Source organism: Anomalospiza imberbis, chromosome 5 (assembly GCF_031753505.1).
Source record: "Anomalospiza imberbis isolate Cuckoo-Finch-1a 21T00152 chromosome 5, ASM3175350v1, whole genome shotgun sequence".
NCBI classification, from domain to species: Eukaryota; Metazoa; Chordata; class Aves; order Passeriformes; family Viduidae; genus Anomalospiza; species Anomalospiza imberbis.
In genome coordinates this window covers 51,074,213-51,095,447 of record NC_089685.1, presented here as the reverse complement: position 1 = coordinate 51,095,447, position 21,235 = coordinate 51,074,213, and the positions used below count along the sequence as shown (strand labels likewise).

General features: G+C 44.3%; 1 protein-coding gene across 11 annotated transcripts in view; it reads right to left on the bottom strand.

Moving 5' to 3' along the window:
• The window catches only part of ITPR2 (inositol 1,4,5-trisphosphate receptor type 2), a 244,817-nt gene extending 225,253 nt beyond the window's left edge, over window positions 1-19,564 (bottom strand). For 2 of the 11 annotated variants that reach the window (XM_068190728.1, XM_068190729.1), the window contains exon 1: window positions 19,354-19,557. In XM_068190728.1, the coding sequence (XP_068046829.1) occupies window positions 19,354-19,445 (92 nt within the window). In that variant the 5' untranslated portion in view covers window positions 19,446-19,557. Of the gene's footprint in view, window positions 1-3,546; window positions 3,656-7,988; window positions 8,358-13,358; window positions 13,570-19,353 lie in introns of those variants that run through there. The other 9 variants (XM_068190732.1, XM_068190737.1, XM_068190733.1 and 6 more) reach the window with 8 other exon arrangements.
• Between the last annotated feature and the right edge of the window lie 1,671 nt (window positions 19,565-21,235).

Here is a 21,235-nt window from a genome sequence, read left to right as displayed (position 1 = left end):
AGTGACTTTTACTTGCTTTAAAACCAAGAAGAGCCAGTTTCCTAAGGGGAGAGATCATTTTGGGAGCTGTTCCAGATTGTCTCAGAGCTGCTTTCCCAGTTGCTGGGAGCCCTTTGCCACACCTACCCCCAACCTGTACACACTCGCTTGAGAGAGTCCCACGCAGCAGCACAGAGCAGAAAGCTGAAGAGGAAGCGCTTGGGAATGCTCCAGCCACAGCGGAAGGAGCTGGGAAGTAGGGGAGTCACAAAACAGCAGCCACAAGCAGGGTGGCAAAACAGTCACTTCTGTGCAAGTGGACAGGTGTGAGCCTGTTCTGCTTGTGGGAACTTTTCATAACCATCATGTTAAAGCAAGGAAATGACATAACAAGCAGGCTCACATCTCAAAACTGTTCCAGACCTGTCTCAAACCAACCACCAGGCAAGCTGGCATCTCCCACCAGGAGGCTGCACTCACAACAGCCAACCTCACGGGCCCAAGGACTCTCCCAGGCTCTGAGGCACAGAAAACCCCACATCTGCTCAGCATTCTAACCAGGGTGGCTGCACACTCCAGGAGGAGCTTCCAGGCCCATCCCTGCACAGAGTCTGGGGACAGCATAAGTGGTAAAAATCACTCCAGGAAACACTTATAGCAGTACAGGCTATTGCATGCAGCACCCAGAGCACACAAGAGCAGGTATTTATTCAATAATACAGATTTTTTTTGGTCCACCTGAGCTCTCAGTAATGACTCTGCTGAGCACCAAGAAGCTCTGACTCTCTGGCTGTGCTGTCACCTGTCAGTCAGATCACCTTCTAAAGTGTGTCTTAACAAGCAGCTCTGTTACAAAGAAATGAGTTTGGCCTTCTACCTTCAGGCCCTCCAGTTCGGCAGCATTCTTTTCAGCTGAAGGAAATGCTTCCAGGTCTCCTCACACAGCTTATCCTGACACCTTAACAGAAGAAAAACACCTGCAAATAATCACTTTCTACTGGGAAAACTGGAGTCTTTTATCACTTACACACATTTACTGGGAATTAACTGGCAGAGAAACAAAGAAATCAGGTTTTCTAGAAAAGCCTGCACTTGGTGATACGATAAGTGGAACAATGATATCCACTTCATTTTTCCTTTTTAAGTGCAATCCTGCTGTACACACATACACTTATCAACACTCATGCTACAAATCCCCAGAATCTATGGGTTTTAAAGATGCAGACTGTGTTTGACCTAGGAAAAAGGAGGAACTGGATCAGTATCAAACACAATCTGGGCACACACAATGCACCTTCTCCCTCCTGTGCCAAAGTATATACCTCAGAAAGCAAAGGCAAACCAGCTCCAGGGTTACACCTAACCCCTGTTGCAAAAGCTCTTCAAGCCAAAGCAATCAACTCTAGAAGAACTGTGATGCTATCACAAATTTTATTCCAAACCATGCGATCTTTGGTATCTTTTCTATTGGTCTCCTTCCTGATGCTGCATTGAGCGATATTAAAATCCTTCTACTTTCACTGGAAAGGAAAGGAGTGTGTGCTCCTTGCTGTCACCACTGCCCCAAAAAAGTGAAAAATGGCCTCCAGCTCTGAGAGCTCAAAAACCAGAAGAATAAGAGAACAGATGCATGCATGATTACTTTTTTTAAATCTCACCATTTTTCAAACCCCTCTCTTTTGTTTCTGGGGGATCTGACTCATAATTTTCAGAAGCAAACAGGAAACACTGCAGACATCTCCAAGTGTTTCCTCTCTCCACCCTCCCACCCACCCCTCTTGTTTTTTACATAATTTCTGGAGACTTTGTTATTCCTTTTGCTATATTAGCAATGAAATTGCACTTCCCGATACAAGCTCCAGTGCACCGAGGTGCAAGACACCCTCCTTTGCCCAGCTCCAAGGGAGAGACATCCTTCATCCCCTTGACAGGACAAAGCAGGGCTTTCCCTGCCTGAGGAAGCCAGGCCTTGGGGGTTGGCAGGAGCCAGCTGTGGGGAATTCAGTCCTGCTCCCCACAGCAGAGTGGGACCTGGAGCAGAGAAACAGGATGAAGAAGTGTTAGAAGGTAATGTGCCGGGAAAGCCTTTTTACCTCACTCCATTTATTACAGCGCTTCCTTTCATTGTATGCATGGGAAAAAATAACATTTCCCCTTCTCCACTCACCGGCAGGACCTGTCAGAGCACCGGGCAAGCAGCTGCTTGGCAGGCTGGGCAGGAGGCATGGCAGAGGGACAGCTTTGGGATCAGCACCTCTGCACACAGAGCAGAGCTCTGGCTGAGCATACAGGGCTTTAGGTTGTCCTGCAAGAAGTTCTTGATGCCCTCAAGCAATAGGGGGTGGGGAAGGGCAGAATCCAGGGTGTGGGAAAGGCTGGCAATGGGATGGCATAGGGCTCCAAGACACAAGTGAGTGGGACAGAAACAATATGAGGGGTGACAGGAGGAAATCAATTACCTGATTTGAAGAGGACCATGCAGCTCCCACAAGGAACTGGAGCAAGGTCAGAATGTGATGGGTGATGAACTAAGCAGCCATCATTCCTTACTCCTGCATGACCAACTCTCAACCAGGATGGTGGGGACCATGCACAAATGTAATGGAAAGCCACCTGTTTCCCTTTTTAGAGCTGTCAGCTCTCTCTGGCCAGAGCAGACAAAGTAAATGGGATACATTTTAGCAGCTCTTCTCAGGAAGGAGACATTCTGCTTTTCAGGATGCTTTGTGCATTCCATCTCTGTGTCAGTGCAAGGTCATAAATGCAATTACAGGCAAGCCTGAGATCCTGAGGTTTATTTTCATGACACCTCCATTCCCATAGAGACTTTGTAGCAGCAACTGCTACTGCTCGCTCTCCCTGCAAAGGGAACCTGGACACAAAAACAAGGATACCAAGCTCACATCTAATTTCAAGTTAAACTAATTGGTACAAACAACCTCCATTTAAAAAGTTCTAATCTAACATGGTACAATAATATTTAGCACAGTAAAACTATTCTAACCTTTTCCTTATCACTCCACAAAGCTCTTGGACACATTATCACAAGAGCTTAACCTGCTGCCTGGCACATTAAGATTAAAAACCTGCCCACTGCCTCAGCTACTATTCCCTATTCACTTGTGCATAGTAAATAATACTCCACAGCTATAAGCTGATCTGAAAAGATAGCAGAGCACCCCACCCAAAAATCAGCTCCGTTTTTATCACCTCCCCAGATTTTATGACCTAATCAAAAAGCCAATCATCTATCGCTGTGGTGCAGCTTTGCATACAGTTACACAGTTCCTTCTCCAAGTCAAACAGCACCACATTGTCTGGGACAATCTCATCCATTCACATAAACAATTAGTCTGCTATATTTTGATTAACACTTCCGCTTAAGAGGACATTGAGATGCTTCAGCCTAGAGTGGAAGAAAGTCTGGCTTCCTGCTAAAACAGACATGCTCTTCCCGAGCTTCCTCCCTGACTGGAAATCCCAGCTGGCAGCCTTGCCCCAAGCACCTCTCTGGAGCAGAATTCTCCACTATTTTCTGATTTGACAGATGGAAATAAAACAGCACACCTGACATAGCAGCAGATGGCACACTTGAGAGGGCCATAATACACAGAGTATCATCACACAATTTCAGAAGGCTTCAATCCATACAGAGTAACACCACATCACTTCAGAAGGCTGCAAGCATCAGCCCTTCTTGTTCTGTAGCCCAACCTTTTATACCCCTCATGTTCATGCATTGCACGTGTGTGCCCTCTGTTCCCTTTGGTGGTTGGTCAGTGCACCTGGGCACTCCATGGCTCATTACCTTCACTATCATTCACCTGTCCTGCACAGCTGTACTCACTGGGGATGAGGCTTGGCCCCAGCCCCACTCCCCATTACCACAAATTGTGTGCCTACAACCTGACACTCCTTTGAGTTACAAGTCCCATAGATTATAACATTCATTAAAAGAACTAAGTTGACCCAAACGCAGGCAAGGGCAAAAGTAAACATTAATCTGGGTCATTCATTTCACATTACAACCTTTCCAAGCCTGAGGGTCTCTAAGCAACAGTCAACCCCGTTAGCACAAATAATCTACTAAATTGCTTAAGTATATGAGCTCATATTGCTTGGAGAGAGCTGAGAAACACTCACATAAACTGTTTTGATGGGGAGCAGTAATGTGAAGCCACTGATAAAAAACAGCTTGCAGAGTAAGTGTACACCCACAGCCTTGCTGGTTTGAAAAACTATTCACTAAGGCAAAAGACACAATCATCTCTGACACCACAGTTCACTCACGTATAAATTCTTCCATCAGTACAGCACCCTAAATAAGACATCAGAAGTTAACTGCTCTCTTGTCATCCATTAAGATAGAAACAGATATTGGTTTAATCTAAATATTATCATATTTCTTAGAAAAACTGAAGCAGAGACAAGGATTTATTCCTCTGCATGTGTATGTTGCTTGCTACTCTGGTTACTTAAAAGGACTACAAATTATTCCTGTACCACACAATGTGCTGTTCATCTGGCTGGACTGCAGCTTTGTGTCAGCAATTATGTGAATTGGAAGTGAGCTTGGGTCTTTGTTCTTTCTTTTTTCTAACCTTTAATCTGAAAAGGTTTTAGAACATGGTTTTGTTTATTTTTACCTTTCAAGTTTAATTTTTGTCATAGGAAAAGAGCACCAAAAATAACTATTTGTTTGTGTTTAAAGCTCTGTGTTTACACAACAGAAAAGCTTGTCTCTAACTTGTCATCCTGAAATTAGAAAAAAGCATCACCGCACTTATCTCACCAAAGTTCTGCTAAGTTCCTGACAACTAACTTTGAAGAGATCCTGTCATAGCTGTGGAGCAGACTTTCAATGGCATTTAAATCAGATATTCTGCTGACTTACTCTGGCAACACAGTGCCCAGAAAACAGCTGACCAGCAAGTGCTCAGTTCTCTATCTGCAAGGGATGGCACAAATATCCAACTTCCCCTCCTCTCAGCCCACTGTGGCCAAGGTGGACAAAGTAAAAGGAGACTTCACAGCACTCCCCATAATTCCCTCTAGGCAAGACCCATTTGAAAGCAGCTGCTGCCACGTTAGGGCTGATATGAATCAGAAATCCAGACACACAGAATGCCAGTTTAAGGTGGGAACAGCAGCCTCCATAAAGAAAATCCCTCATCCTCAGACTAGGACCAAATCATGTGGAAAGAACTACCAATATTCACAATGCACAGGAAAATCCCGCTCCCTCTTCAACTAGATTAAATAACCCACACCTCATTGCATTCACAATAATTCAGTCCCATTTTATACAGAGAAGGACTGAGAACTCACAGAAGGTATTTAAAGTCCACTCTACAAAACAGATCCATATTTCTTTTGGCTGCAAAAGTCAGGGAGAAAAAACCTGCACCAGATTTTTAACAAACAACCTTCAACAATCTTTAGAAAACAAGAACTCAGATTTGATCCCTCAAGCTACCACTACATAAAAACAACCAAAACCCAGCCAAAACATAGAAATTCCAAACCTCCTTCAATGGGTAACATCATCCACCAACAACAGATACCCACAATCAAGGTGTAGAGGCCACTCTGACAGCCTTTGAAGATACTTGAAGACATTTCATCACTCAGGCAAGCCTGTGAATACAGTATCTACGGTATCCTCAGAGGAGTGAAGTGACTGAAAAGAAGAGCTCACAAGATATTTTTAGTCCTTTCAGGCTAAAGGAATAAAATTCCTTTAGTTCTTCTATGAATTCTGGTAAACTGAGATAATAGATGAAAAGTGGCTACTGAAAAAAATGCTTTCTTTCACCTCAGCTTGTTGGAAATCTTTATTCTTGATCTGGACATGAACTTGGTCTTCTTAGTCTATGCACTTGTCACTACAAGGGTAGACTATTTTAACACATATTTCAGCTACATAGAAAAAGGAGGCACAAAGGGCAATTGGGACTGAATACTCCTTGATTCATTGTGTCTCATTCACATCCAGTTAATCCCTGGACTTCATAAGCTCTCCTGTAAAATTCCATCCAAGAGATGTTCATGTTACCGAACAGGCTGGAACAAGCTTTTCCAGCCTAGTGTTTGATTTTCTACACAGTCCACATCACCCCAAAAGTCCTTCATAATGTAGGAATTTGCTTTATATTGAAATAAAATAATTTCTGCAGTATAATTCATATTCTCATCCACTCCTGTTTTAAATTCCTCAAAAGCAGTGGGACACAGTGCCCTCATTTCCTTGAATCTATAAAATAAGAGAGTTGAAGGTAGAAGTCCATAATGATCTTTTCTACCCACACCTGTGGCACACTGAGATAGGGTGTCTTTTCTGAAAGCCTGCTAAGATTTAGTCCTGCTAAGGCCTCAAAGACTTAGAAAAATTCTTGGAATTCCAAATTCTCCTTTGATCCATAGATGGTTTACTCCTGTTTCTACATCTATAAAAGTCATTCAGCCAAGTTCTTCCTATTTGCAGTGCCCTTTGGTGCCTGACTTCACAAACACCGAGTGATTTTATGAAATACATCACAACTGTCTCAGTGGACAATTATAACTACCAGTTCTCTGGCAGAAAAAAGCCCTGAGCTCCTCAGGCACACACTGCAGCAATGCCTCCATAAGACACTGTTGAGCTGGGCTCTCTCTCTTTTATCTGTCTTGCAAACATCACATTTCCTGCACCATTTCCCACTTCCTGCTTACATGCCACCAAATCATACATTTTGCAAATCAGCCATGACTCTTCCAGCACCCCCAGTTTCAAAGCCATGATACAATTTCTGAATGAATATAACCACCTGTGTACTACCCCATTTCTAAATTCCAAACTTGCCTGATAAGATCAGAAAACCTTGATCTTGCCATTTTGAGGGGATGCTAGGCTTTCAGATGATCACAAGAGCCCAAATGGTCTGTGAAGGCTTTTGGCTGATCTGCAATCTGTTCCAGAGGCAATACATTCATCAGGTGTGTGATTCAGCAGGTTTTGCACCTTATTCAGAAGGTTTTGCAAATTATGAGAAGGAAAGAAAAAGCGATGCCTTTTCCAGCAGTCATTCCTTGAAATAGTTCCTTGATCTTCTGCCTAAGGCAATATCTGCAAAAAGTTAGTTTGGGTAAGGCATCAAGGTGACCCTGTTGCTCCCCAGATCTGTGAGCACCCATGAAAGCACAGCCCTATTAATTCCTTCAGCAAAGTGTGCCAGCTGCTCTCCAGATGCCTCAGCATAGTACTGACCATGTACTTCTTCCTCAGATAAATTAAAATGAAAACATACAAAATTTTAAACACCAAGAGGAGTTCTCCCCAAAGAGCTCAAAAATTTCTGTCCTACTTTGTCGTCTTCTGAGCTGCCCCTTGCCTTCTCATGCCTGTGCTTCCACAGCTGAGTAACTGATCTTGAGGTCATTCCTAAAGTCAAGTCTCTGCTGAGGTTCAAACACAAAGCAATCCAAAGCTCCCCTCACCTAGATTTTGTGGAAAAATAGATCAGAACCACAGCAAATATATTTTTGACGTGGCTTTATTTGCCACTCATTTCCCTAACTTGCCTGAACAGTTTTTAATTGCTGCCCATAAAATGTTTCACTTTCATCTGCAAATCATCACTCAAAGTGTCACTAGGAAACCTCTTTGCTTTTACTCCTACTGATGCACCCAGCTCTTTTTCCAGGTGGCATTTTTATTATTGCTTCTGCCACCAAGGCTTCCAGTTCTGGTATTAGAAATAGTATCAATTCTCTCTGGTCTCTTTTATTTTCTGTGATTGCTTCTTGCACTATGTATCCACACAAACACCAGTCACAAATTTACACTTTGGAAGTCGGATCCATCCCATGATACCAGATTATTGTTAGTCAGGAGCAATTATGTCAGTTCTGGAGACTTAAGGGCTGTTTCTGCCATAAAGAAAAGTTTGAGATTATGTCAGCTGTTTTTTTTCATTAGTCATTTGGAAATAGTTTTATGTGATCATAGAATAATTTAGGTTGGAAAATACCTCTAAGATCATTGAGTCCAATGAGCCCAAGAACTTGTGAATTCTTGTTTTCCTGAACCCAGGACATATCAAACAGCAGGAGTTTCTTTGACAGCAGTTTTCAGAGAAGAGTGCTCAGTGGCACACTCACTTTATTGCTCTTGAGTCAGCAGATTTTCTTGTCTATGACTGATGTTTTTCCCTTGTGTTCTCTGTACTCATTCAAGCCTGTACACCTTGCCCTGATGATGCTGAATTTCTTTCTAAGAAGTTTCTTGGGTAACACAGCCCAGTTTTTATACAGCTTTACCAAGCGTAAGCGCTTTGGGTGGTGACTTCTATTGCTCCACTTCTCAGGTTGCATAAAGGAAGCAGGATTTTCTCCCTCACCTCCATTACAAATGAAGAACATTAATTATACTTATCAGTCAACGAGGTTCCCCAATGGGTGAGCATAACAATAATGCCAGCAAGCGTAAGACTCTCTTCAGCACAGAGTTTTCTCAAAATGATAAATTCTGCATCTTTAGACACATACTTCAAATAAAACAACACAACTTTTGACACGTGGGAACCCTAATGAACTAACTAGCTTTGTCACTACTGGCATAAGCCCAGTTACTGTGAGATAAACCAATATAAAAGAATTTATGCATTGAACAGCTTGCCAAATCAATGCTTATAAAAGAGCACTGGCCCAGAACTTGGAGTCTTTGTTTGTATTGCACAATTTGTCAACAGCCTTGCGCAAGTGGCTCCTCTGCTCGTGTCCTTTAATCCACTGTTTCCCTTCAAACATACTTTAGATCCATGCTTTAAAACTCCAACCAGTACTCTCCCACTTCCAGCTATGCTCAAGGAAAACAGTTCCATTAAGAGCAACCTAATCACAGGGACAGTTTAATCCGGCACAGAAAGGAAATGGATCAGATGAAATCCAGAGTTTAACTCCACCAGCCCCATGCACAGCACAGCCTCAAATGAGCTGTTACAACCAAGCTTTACATACCATGGTTTTACTGTATCCCAGATATTACAGGGGGGGGAGTGTGGGACATTCATTGGTCCTTGCCTTCAGTGACAGAAAAACCTGTTCAACTACAAAAGTTAATACAGACAAGACTTAATTGCCTGCCAGGTCCTGACCTTGTTTTGTGTCTGCAAGAGAAGCCACTGCTAACACAAACTGAGCAAGCCTCTAAGCCAGACCCTGCAGCTGCCCAGGGGCCACAGCAGTGCCCTCTCTAACAGCCAAGTGTCTGCCTCTGAGGGGTCTCTTGATCAAATCCTAAATTACCTTTTAATACTCATGAAGATCAAGCCAGGGAAGTTAAAAATCTGAATTTGTATCCTATTCAACAGGTTCTTTTAAAAAATTGTCTCATGACATCTTTGCAGTTTGAGTCCACAAATTTGCAGGTGCAGGACCTACATCTTAAATCACTTATACAGGAAACAATGTCATGAAGCTTTGCAATAATTTTGTGGGTTACCTTTTCTGAGGAAAATAATATATAGTATCATAGAACAGCCTGGACTGGAAGGGTCCTTAAAAGTCATCTCATTCCGTCCCCCTGTCATGGGCAGGAACACCTTCAACTATTCCAGGTTGCTCAGAGCCCCATCCAGCCTGGCCTCGGACACTTCCAGGGATCCAGGGCAGCCACAGCTTCTCTGGGCAACCTGTGCCTCACAGGAAGAATTTCTTCCTGATATCCAATCTAAACCTCCCCTCTGTCAGTGTGAAGCCATTCCCCTTTGTCCTGTCACTCCAGGCCCTTGTCAAGAGTCTCTCTCCATCTTTCCGGTGGGCTCCCTTCAGGCTGAACAATCCCAGTTCTCTAAGCCTTTCTTCACAAGAGAGGTGCTCCATCCCTTTAATCAGCTTGGCCAGCCTGCCACACATAAATTGTTACCTCCTCACCACCAAAATAAAAAAATAATTAATTTTTCTGTATATTATTTTGTACTTTTATGATTTAAAAGCAAGGTTATTCTTTATAAATAACATGCTACAATGGTACATAAGGATATCTGCAGAGATATCTGAAAATCTCATTTGAAACTTGGACTTCCTGTATTTAGTGAAGTAATCAGCTTTACAGTTCTCACAGCAACATTAAAATCCAAAATACTTATACATCAGTTCAGGACTTAGGAAACCTGTTTGACAGTAAAGTTTGATTTCCTAAGTTCTGTCTTCAGTCTAGGAAGCAGTATAGATGTTGCACTACCTGATTTTTATATTGGCAAGCCTGATAGAAAACCTCATTTTACTCCATTGAAATTCCACAAAACTCTCCACTAAACCCTGACTTTTCTGCTCTCAGTAAAGAGCCAAGCTCACTGAGCCCTGTCAGATTTGGAACAGGAGTTTATGGACTGGCACCCTCACTGGTGCTAGACAGCAAAGCAAGGACAGCGCATTCTGCTGAAACTGAGACCACCTTAGCAAAAACTGATAACCTAAAAAATTGTCCAAAACATCAAAAAAACCATTATTAACAGGCAGTTAACTTTCTTCAGTCCATACAGTTTGTTGGTTTGTGTTCCTTTTTTTCTCATTAATAAAGGATTTTTTAAAAACCCAAACTTTCTAGGAAGGCTTTAAACTTTTTTTCTTTGATCAGAAGAATGAAACTTGCTTAGTGATGCATTTGAACATTTTTCAGCATTCACAACTGAACAAAGATCTGCTCTCAGTGTTTTCAAAAGTGATATCCAGTCTCTCCTAATACATTGGTTTTGCTTCCTCTCTATTTATTGTTTCTGAACAGTAAAAAGTTATTAGCCAGAGTGAAAAAGTGACTGAGAATATTTTAGCAAAGCACACGAGGGAGAAGCTGAGGCTATCAAAAAGTAAGAGAGGTGTAGGAGTTGGGATTTTGCAAATCAGGTCAGGTATTGCGAGATTCAGGACAAAACTATACTGCTCACATCCAACTTTGCTGCCCTCTAAAGCTGCCAAGTTAAATTTTCCACATCACAGTGCTCAACGTGACACAACTACCCAAAATTTACTCTTAAGAACTGGATGACTGTTTTTTAACTGTGGGAAGCAGGTATAAAAAATCTGGGGCTTACTAAGAGTTTAAGCAGTTGTTTCCCTAATTCTGCGTGCTTTCAACTGCCCCTGCAGCACTGATTAACTTGTGTGTGTCAAGAGCAGGGAATAAAAAAGCTGTTTGAAATTCAAACAAGCCTCTAAGAGAAAATCAAGATAAGAAGCCCAAGCATTGAATCACAAGAAGTTTCTGTATTTTGAGTTGCATATAAAGAGCCTCGTTTCAGGGTTTGTTTGTTGATTTTCCTTTTAAATGACATTGATTTTTATCTGTCAGAGGTCAAAGAATAAAAACTTGACTACTGTTTTAATATCATACAGAAAAGAGCTGGAGGAAGCTTAACTTGGTGTCAAATCACAGAACCACAGAGCAAGCAGAGTTGGAAGGGACCCACAGTGATAACCACCACATTTGGATATGCTCTTCCAGCCTCCTCCTGACAAGAAATTCATATAAATTTCAACCCAATACCTTAATTCATGCAGCAGCAATGACCTAAAGGGACATTTCAAATTAATTGCCCAAACTTTATTATATAAGAAGGTTACCAAGTACCACAAGGCATTATATCTAACTTTTGTTCTTATAAAAAGTATCACAGGCAATCTTAAAACTGCCATTTCTTTCTAAGGAAGTGGCATTTTACTTCAGACATTCTCTTGGAGAAGGTGATAGAAAACATTCATTTTCCTGGACAAAATCAAAAACCTTCAGAACAAAAAACAAACAAATATTCAAGTATTTAAAACCTCACCAGCCTTAGCACAGGCCTCAAACATTTGAAATAGCAAAGTAAACAGTGGCAATGGCAAGCTGACTTCTTCCCTTTGAAAAGAACAGAGTTTGTCAGTAGCTTTCAGAGCTGTTTTCTCTCAGCAGGGGCTGCAGATCTCTCGGTAACTGCAGCTCCTGCTCCTCTTCAGCCCCACTTCCCTTCTAACAGTTGCTCTGCTCATTTCTCATCCTGAATTCAACACACCTCTCTTCCTCCTTTTCATCATCCAGCAAGGGAGCACTGGAAGGACAGGGGAGGCTGTTTTCCTCACATTCTTTTCTGCAGCCTATAGCCCACTCTTCAGGGTCCTCTTTCCTTTGTTACTAGGCAATGAATAAGAATTGTTTTTAAATCATATACTTTGGAAAATGCTTTATATCTACTCAACAGCAATCAAAACATGCAAACGAATGAGGATAAGAGGTAGACAGAGACTGAGGCACAGAGTCACAAAACCAGCAACAACAGCAACAGGACCGTTCCGACACAACCTTTTGGCTACCACAGCAAAAACAGCCCCTCAAAACCTCAGGCAGTACATAATATCAGACATGAAGAAGTACATTTTAACCCTGTGTTTTTCTTGTTTAACTCTTTTTCCAAAACCATACCTCACAAGAATGTCATCTCTCAGTTTGTTTCTTACTTGAAGTGAACTGAGGCACTAAAACCAGAAATTTTTACTTCTGCAGAGACAGGGAACACAAAGCAGCTGGACAACTGAAGCTCTCCTGTGACCCCCCTGGAAAGGAATCTGGAAATCCTGGCAATTGGGATTCACCTCCCACACAGATGCAGGTCAGGTTGAGGGCTCTTGGTGCCCAGTGTCAGCAGAGAGAAGCTGCCCCTGCCAGGTAAAACTGCTGCCCCCCAGCAAGAGGCAGGTATCACAACAGCCCACGAAGTCTTAGGGAAAAATCCTTGCTCAACTTACAACTGCTAAACCTGGGCAAAACTCTACAGGGGCAGAGAAAGACAAGCCCTCCATGCTGGAGAAGTGGTGCTGGAGAGAGCCCTGAACTCAGGAAGACTCTTGACACACATCTGCAAGACTCTTGGGTTTTTTTAAAAAATGGGGATAACATGCTTTTTTTGTTTGGTTTGGTGGTTGTTTGGGGTTTTTTGGCTAATCCTGTTCTCAGAAAGGCCATTTTACTTTACATTTCCCACAGCAAAATATTCAGCTCCAGGCCTCTACCCTGGGTCCCAAACATCAAGGTTTAGCACCATAAACAGCTGAAACCAGGACCCATGTCAGGAAGTGCCTACACATCTACGTAGTGGTGGAACTGCTGGTTCAAGTAATTAGATGGAATCAGATTTACAAATAACAAATTTGTAGGATTTGAAGGTTTAAAGCAATCAGTCGTAAGGGGGATTGTGTCCTTAACAGAATTAAAATATGCATCTCTGATCAAGTTACAAAACACAGCACAGACAGGGTAAAAAGAAAACCTTGAACTACTGTTAGTTTTCTCCATTTTGATACCAAGTGTATCAAAGTGATGGAGGTTCACCCACATCCCTTTTCTGCTACAAGAAGTAGCAGACCTTTCAAAGCAAGCAGAAACCAGACCTTCAAGTGCAGAGGACACGGCTTTGAGCTATTGCCCAACAAAGAGGCTCAGGCTCCAGCCGAGCAGCACCGGCAGGGGAGGGTTCCACAGACCTTGCCGTGCTGTGAAACACCCGGCTGAGCCAAGGTCCGTGCGCCCCTTGGGAAACAATCCTCCAGGCTGGCGAAGGCAGAGATTGACTGACTTCTTCCTCTGCAGTACTTTTAAAATACAGGGTAACTCTGGTTTCTAGTGATGCCAAGAACCACACACAAGTGGTCTAGTTTAATCCCCTCATTTTGTAAAAGCAAGGTAAAAAAGACTTCACGTCACACAGATCAAACAATCTCCCCTCCCTTTCTTGACTATTCCCCACATCACCCACAGCCCAGCTGAGAACTACAGAAGTTGTATGTCCTGTCTCAATTCAAAAGCCAAGTCCTCTTTTATTTCCAGTTACCACCACACAGCTTATGGGTAAACTCACTTCCACATCAATCAATCAGTTGTTTCAGTAACCCCCATTTTCTCTCCAACTCTGTTTGAGAATGAGCCCTTTGAACCAAGGATATTACATTTAAGCATACAGCCTCATAAATCATACTGCTGTAATTAAGCCTAATGTTATGTTCCCTCACACCAACGCTGTGCTCTGTGAACAAGTTAAACTTCTGAAACAAACCAACTTCTCCTGGGGCTCAGGGCCTGCTGCATTTCCCTGAGGCTGCTTTGTGGAAAGCTTTGTCTCATTGTTTATTTAAAGATGGCACTGCTGTTAGAGTATTTGAGACAAGCATCAAAATAAGGTTGTTATAAAAGCTGGAGTGGTGCCTAATTGCTGGTGAGAGTGGTTAATTACAGAGGATATGAGCTTTGATATATGGATTGAATAGCAAGGTGTGTGAGATACAGAGGTGTATTTATATTCCTGCATCTCCACTTACATGGCATTTATTATAAGATCAATGAAAGTAGTTAATAATGCATAACTTATTAGTTATCACAGAAAATAAATACACCGTGCAGCTGAAAAGTGTACATCACCATATACCCAAAGCAGCTGCAGAATTCAGACCAGGGCTGCTGCATTAGAAAGACAACCAAGAGAACATGTTCCTGAAAATGCCAATCCTACGCAGTATTTAAAAAAAATCAGAATCACACAATCAAAACTGTCAAATTTCATTTGTTCTATCAGTCTAGAGGATAAAGTACCTAGGAAACAAGACATGCAAGTACTTTTTCCCACAGAAAAGCTGAAATTCATACTCCTGTCCCTCTTTTAGGTATTATTTGATTCTCTGTGTGTCAGAATCAAATTATGATTAATTCTAGTTATGCCACTCTCACTTTCTTCAGGCTTTCTATTCTTTCTTGACTAATTACCTTTTTCCAGCTGGCACATGAAAGAAAAGTTTGTTATTTAATTAAAGAACAGATACTCTGTTCTTTAACCGTAGCTTACACATAAAGACAGCAGGAGAGAAAGGTTGAAAAAATGAGTGCACTGATGAAAACACTACATTGGTGTCTTGGAAGCATCATCAGTCAGTACATCTTTTCTCTTAGCACCATTCCTGAAACCACCAAGATGACATATTTTAGCCTCTGCTATACTTGCAACATTTTGATTTGCGCTGCTTCGTAAGCACTTTCCACTTAATCTTGTCTCTTCACAGAGTATGATTGACTCAACCCCTCAGTAAAGTCCAAGTTCAACAAGACAACTAATTCACAAAAACCCAGTGAAGAAAGCTGAATAAATATGGGTTTTGAGTAAGAAAGTTCCAGCAAGCACTTCTACAAATTAAGAAAGTTGTTCAAGAAAAATCAACATTACATGCAAGGAAATGAGTCCAAAATATTTTACAACACAATTTTTGCTGCTTATTAGAAGTAAGTCTCAGCACCCCTCATCACCCAGGGCTATCTATCACAAAGCAGGCAGGTCCTGCTGCATGCTCCATTAATTATGTTCCAGGAGATCTCTCACTGCACATTTATGGAGGTGAGACAGGAATGCAGCTCCCCATGGCAACTAACAGGCCCATCGTCAAACTTTCCTACAGCTGATCTTGGCCATTGTCATTACTTACTTTTTTTTTTCCACCTCTCCAGTGAAGAATATTTTCTTCCCCTCATTGTACTGATAGGTGATTAATGCAGTTTTAATTGCCACCATGCATCATTTGAGAGCATTCATAGCCAAAACATTGGGAAAGGTGGTCTCAACACCAGCCTAGGACAATGTGAGCTCACTGGATTCATTGCCTGGCCCTGCCACACATGTCTTATGGGACATCAGGCCTCCAACTGGGCAGAAGCCAAAACACACTAAAAGCTAAAGAAATAAGGGGAAGCCATACAGAATTAGCACAGTTCAATGCTACCAATGCTACCAATGGATGTAAATTGCTTTTCCCAAACAATTTCTCGACGATCAGCTCATACATCCAAAAGCATTCTCATTTTTTAAAAGGAAGGAAGGCAGGTGAGGAAACTCAGAGAGCCCTGAGGTTGGAAAAGCCAGACTACACATCATCAGCACCTCAAAGCAGCATCCAAATCCAGAGGGAGCCCAAAGCCAAGCAGAAAAAAAGAGCAGGGGATTTCTTGAGTTCTCAGTACCTCAAGAATCCAAAGGTCTGCAGGAGCCAACAGGGAATGCTGAGGCCTGAAACCCTTTCCTTTACCATGATCCAGAGGTGCCCCTCTCCTTGTGGGATCCACAGCCTGGAACATTCTCCTGGATACAGATGTTTACACCTCTTCTTCCAAAACAGAGCAAAACTGCTCTCCTTTAAAATATAGAGTGAGGAGCAAGAATTGGAGCAGCAGTGCCCAACTTCCCTGCTCCCATCCCGCCCTACAGCACAAGCCCCAGGTGCACAAGAGAGGTTCAGTTTCCTCTTCTGACTAAGAGGGATCAAAGCTGAAAGCAGAGCCTTCATGCTCACATCCAACAGCTGTTTCTGGCACTGAAACCATTCAGAGACAAGGAGGGTGAGGGCAAGGACACAGACTTCTTCCAGCTCCCAGAAGTGTTCCAAGCCTTTGGGACCCACTGACAGAATGTAGTTCCAGCAATTCTCAAAGCCTCTTTGTAGAGGGAGGTGTGGAAAGGCACTCCTGCCCTCACCTAGCACCTCTCAGCATGCTTACCTGGACACAGGGCCACAGATCCTCTCTCTCATAAAAAGAGATGGTTTACACCTCCTGAACTACACCAGAGCAAGACTTCCACACTCAGGTTACAGTAAATATCAACCTGGCCCAGCACATGATCTGGACACTGAGCATGTAAAAATTTCTACACTGGCAAGTGAGGAAAAAGTACTCCAAAATTCAAGAAACAGCCTATGATTTGAAATCTCCCTCAAAACTCATGTGTTGAGCTGGATCAACCCTTCAAGGAGTGATGTCCACTGATGTGAGAGACTTGCCTTGCTTGGAGAGGTGCTGTGCACTTTTTTACCTTATTTATAGAATGGCCTTGCTCATGCTTCGTTTAAGAAACAATTAGCCTTTGACAGCATAAAATAAACAGGACTCTCTCTCTGCTGAACAGTCACTAGCCCTGAGCTGGATTTCAAGTTGTTGAAACAGCAGGAGACTCCCCAGTGGGCTCAGCAGTGTAAGAGAGGTGCTGGGCAAGCTAACCTTTCAGAACAGCACCCTGAGCAATCTGAGCAAGAGTGATCAAACAAGGATTCCCATCAATCAAATGAAGAAAGTAATCATTCCCAATCCTACCCCTCTTCATCCTCACCAACTAGAGGCACCTTTGGAAGGTGAGGCCTCCTCTTTCTAGAGATTTGCAGAGAACCTGCAGGAATGCAGAAGGTGCAGGAGTTCAGCAATTGTTGCACACCAAAAGTGCAGCTGGCCAAGCTTTTTCCCTGAATATAAGAGGTTTTTCTGCCTCCTGTGTTGCTGCAGCCAGTCCAAAGGCAGCAATTGCAATAGCTGGCGCAGATGCCACTTGGCATCACAGTTTTAAATTACAGTCCAAGCTCTTGTACCACCAGCAGAGGGGTCAGCATTCCCATTGAGTAGCCATGGGAGTTTTCCACTGGTGACTTTTAGCTTCCCAGAGCTCCATCACTGCAGCCTCCTGGTTCTGCAGCTGCCTTTACCGTGCCAGGGAGCAGGGCACAAAAGGGCTGTACTGAAAAGCCAACAGAGGTACATCAGCATTCTTGAACCCCTGTCTCATCCCTGGCAGTTTTCTTGAGCTGGGTTTCCTGGCTAAAAGAGAGCCTGGATAGAACATGTTGGCTCGAGCTCTCTTGTTTCTTCTAGTAAAGAGCTCCCATGTGCCCTAGGCAAGCCTGGATCTTGGCTTCTCCTCTATAAAACTGGGAGTAAATGTCCTGCCTTAACTCTGAGGGATCAGAGGAGGATCAGCAGTCTGAATCCTGAGACAGGAAGATGCCAACACGTATTCAAGTGACAGCTGTACATGCACCAGTCACAGCAGGAACATCCATGACACGAGCAGGTGCTCTCAAAAAGGAGGAACACAATGAAAAGCAAAAGCACAGCACACTCGGCTTCCTCCGGATAACAGAACCCAGCGATGAGCCACAACACCACCACCAACCAGCAAAAGACTGTGCCAGCAAAAAGGAAGTGCTGGGGAGAACAAGAATAAGAAACAATATCCAGCAATTAACGGCTGCAGAAAGCAAAAGTTTTCAGACGGAATTTAAAGTTGTAAGAGTCAGCAAAACAAAAGATGTGAGTCAACATGGGGAGTCACGGAGAGACGACGCGGCAAATTAACAAATAGAGGAACACACCATGGAAAACACTTGTCAACAGATCAAAAGAGTGAACAGCAAGGATTGGATGCAATAATAAGATTTCAAAAAATATAAAAGACCTTGAACACCAGCTCTTTTCCAGTAACAGCAGCACACCAAGTTAACCTAGACATTCATTGTTTGCATTTTCACACCAACATTCTCCCCATCGCAGGGATCTCAGAATACAGGGAGCCTAACACAAACATGGGAGCGATACCCAGGCACACATTAATTTGCCCTAGCAAGTTTCACTGCTACTCCGAGGGTACCACTAATGTTTAAGCAGATATTTACTAGAGTTTGACCTGCCTTGCCAATCGTGTCACTTACAACCATGCAGCACAGGAGCTGTTTCCAGCGGTAAAGGTTTCAGGACATGACACAAAGTCACTGAAGCTCCTGCAGCTCTCCTACAAACATCAGAGGGAAGCACTGTGCCCTCCGTACAGGTCACTGCAATCGAACTACAGGATGGTTTTAAAAAATGTATCAACGTAAAGAAATGTATCAGTGTATCTGTCATTCTGCGCTGAGGCTTTCCCTCCTGGATCCCAAAAGGGTGATTTGAAGCGGTCACTGTCACTAAAAACCTGAACCAAGCAGCGGTTCAGTGAAGTAAAATACATCTTTTCACCTTGCAAAGAGAAAGAGCTCACGGGAAAGGCATCTCGTTGAAGTTAAACATCTGATTATAAATATCTCATCACTGACAACCAGATTGTGCTGGACACAAACCTGAAATAAAGGGATGAACATTTAACGAGCCAACTACGACGATGAGCAAGAAAGCAAAAGCTTTGCCTTTTACGTATTTGTCAAAAATTCTCGGACGGGCGATTAAACTTAATTAATTAATGAATTAAAAGGTCAGCTATACATAAAGACCGTAGGAAGGCGTTTGGGCAGGGCAGGGAGCGGGCTCTGGTGCTGCGCTCGGGGTCGGCGCGGGGGCGCAGCCCCGGCAGGAGCCGAGCGGGGATCCCGGCACCGCCGCCGGCACCGCGGCCGCCCGGGCCCCGCTCGGGAACTTCTCTCATCCCCCGCCGCTCCCCATCACTTCCTACTTTCCCCGCTCCGCCGAGCAGCGCTGCCGCCCCTTCCTGTGCCGCCGCCGCCGGCGCTGCCCGCGGGCCGGCTCCGCGCAGCGCGCACGGCTCCGCCGCCCGGCCCCACTCCACTCACCCCAGCGTGCTGATGAACCCATTGACGGAGCCCTCCGCGTACAGGGACACGATGTCCCCGATGTACAGAAAGCTGGACATTTTCTCAGACATTCTGGTTCATTTTCCAGCTGGGTTCCGCGCTCCTCCCCTTCGAGGTGGAAGAAAAAAAAAAATTAGAAAAAAAAATAAAATGAAATCAAAGCAAATGACAGCGATCCCTGGGGAAGCCGGGGGCTGAGGCGGGCGGGCGGGGGGCTGAGCGCGGCCCCGGAGGTGCCGAGAGGGCTGACAGGAGCGCGGTGCGCGGCTCTGCACGGCCCGGCCCCCGCCCGCCCCCCGCGCCTCCGCCCCCGCCCGCCCCTGCCCCGCCCCGGGCAGGGGACCGAGCCTCGGCAGGGGACCGAGCCTCCGAGCAGGGGACCGAGCCTCCGAGCAGCCGGCCCCGGCACCCCTGCCGTCCCGGAGAGGGGCTGCCGAGACCCACGGTCAGTGATTCCCCGCGGGCGGCCCCCCGCGGCTGAGGGGCGCAGAGCCCAAACCAGGGGCGTGAGGGGACAGCGACCCTTCCCCACAGCTGAGAGAGTGTGCTTGGTGTGGTCGCCGAAAGTGTCACCCTCTATTTGATGGCTTGCAAACATCAGGAAGCACAGCTCCTGTAGTTGATGTTTTTAATGAGAAGCAGAGCATGCTGCAGTGCTGTGCAGGAGTTCACAGAATCACAGGATGGGTCAGGCTGAAGGGGGCACAGTGGGTCAGCTGGTGCCATCTCCGTGCTCCAGCAAAGCCATCCCAGAGCACGGAGATGGCATCACCAGAGCACAGGGCACAGAATTGTGCCCAGATGGTTCTGGACTATCCCCAGTGAGGAGACTCCACACCCCCTCAGTCACTGCCCAGGGAAGAAGTTCTGCCTCCTGCCCAGGTGGAACCTCCTGGGATCAGTCCCTGCCCGTTCCTCTGGTGCCATTGCTGGGCCCCCAGAGCAGAGCCTGGGCCCTGCTCGGAGCCCTCCCTGCAGACAGGGACACCCAGGGCTGAGGGCCCCTCTCAGCTGGGGCTCCTCTCACCCCAAAAGCACACATTTCCGTAAGAAAATTACCACCAATTTAACAATAAAAAAAGCCCACCCTTGATGTAGAGAGCATCTGGAAGCCCTTTGTGCCCAGGCCATTGCAGCCTCCCCATGATCACCAGAGTGGGGCTGCCAGGGCTCCCCCAGCATGCCCAGCTGGAAGAGGGCACGGTTGCCAGAAAAGCTGCAGGCCACGCCTTGGTGGCCAAAGGGGCTCGAGGGGCTGCACAAACCTCACTCTGCTTCAGTTCACTGCCCAAAACCACGGACCAGCCCACCAAACCACGCATCCAGTATGGGATGGAAGTGTTCAGCTCCAAGGTAAGGCTATCCCCAGCAGGGGACTCTTATTCTTAGAAATACTGGGCATTCTTTAAACAGAAATGTGATTTTCACTAATGGTTCCAAAAATCAAACTATTTCTACTTTTTATGATTTTTCAGGTGTAATTTACCTGAGACAGCTCTTCAAATCACAAGGAAACTCAGGAACAGTATTTGTTAGCCACTGTATTAAAAAAAAATACTGTTTGGAATAAAAAAAAAAATAAAAGGCCTGATCAAGGCCCTTTTTAAGAAATTATAAGAATTTTAAGAAATTTATAAGAAATTAATTATAAGAATTAAGAAATTATAAGAATATTAATCTAGTCACAGGAGTGTGCAGACTGCTGGTAGTGAGTAACAAGCTGAGGGTTTCACACTTAGATTTAATCTCTCAGATCTATAACTTCCAACCTTATTGCACTTCTGAGCATAAATTGTTGAGATCAGAAATGATGAGTCTTCAAATTTTAAAAAAAAGCATCTAGATGTATGTTATTGCCATC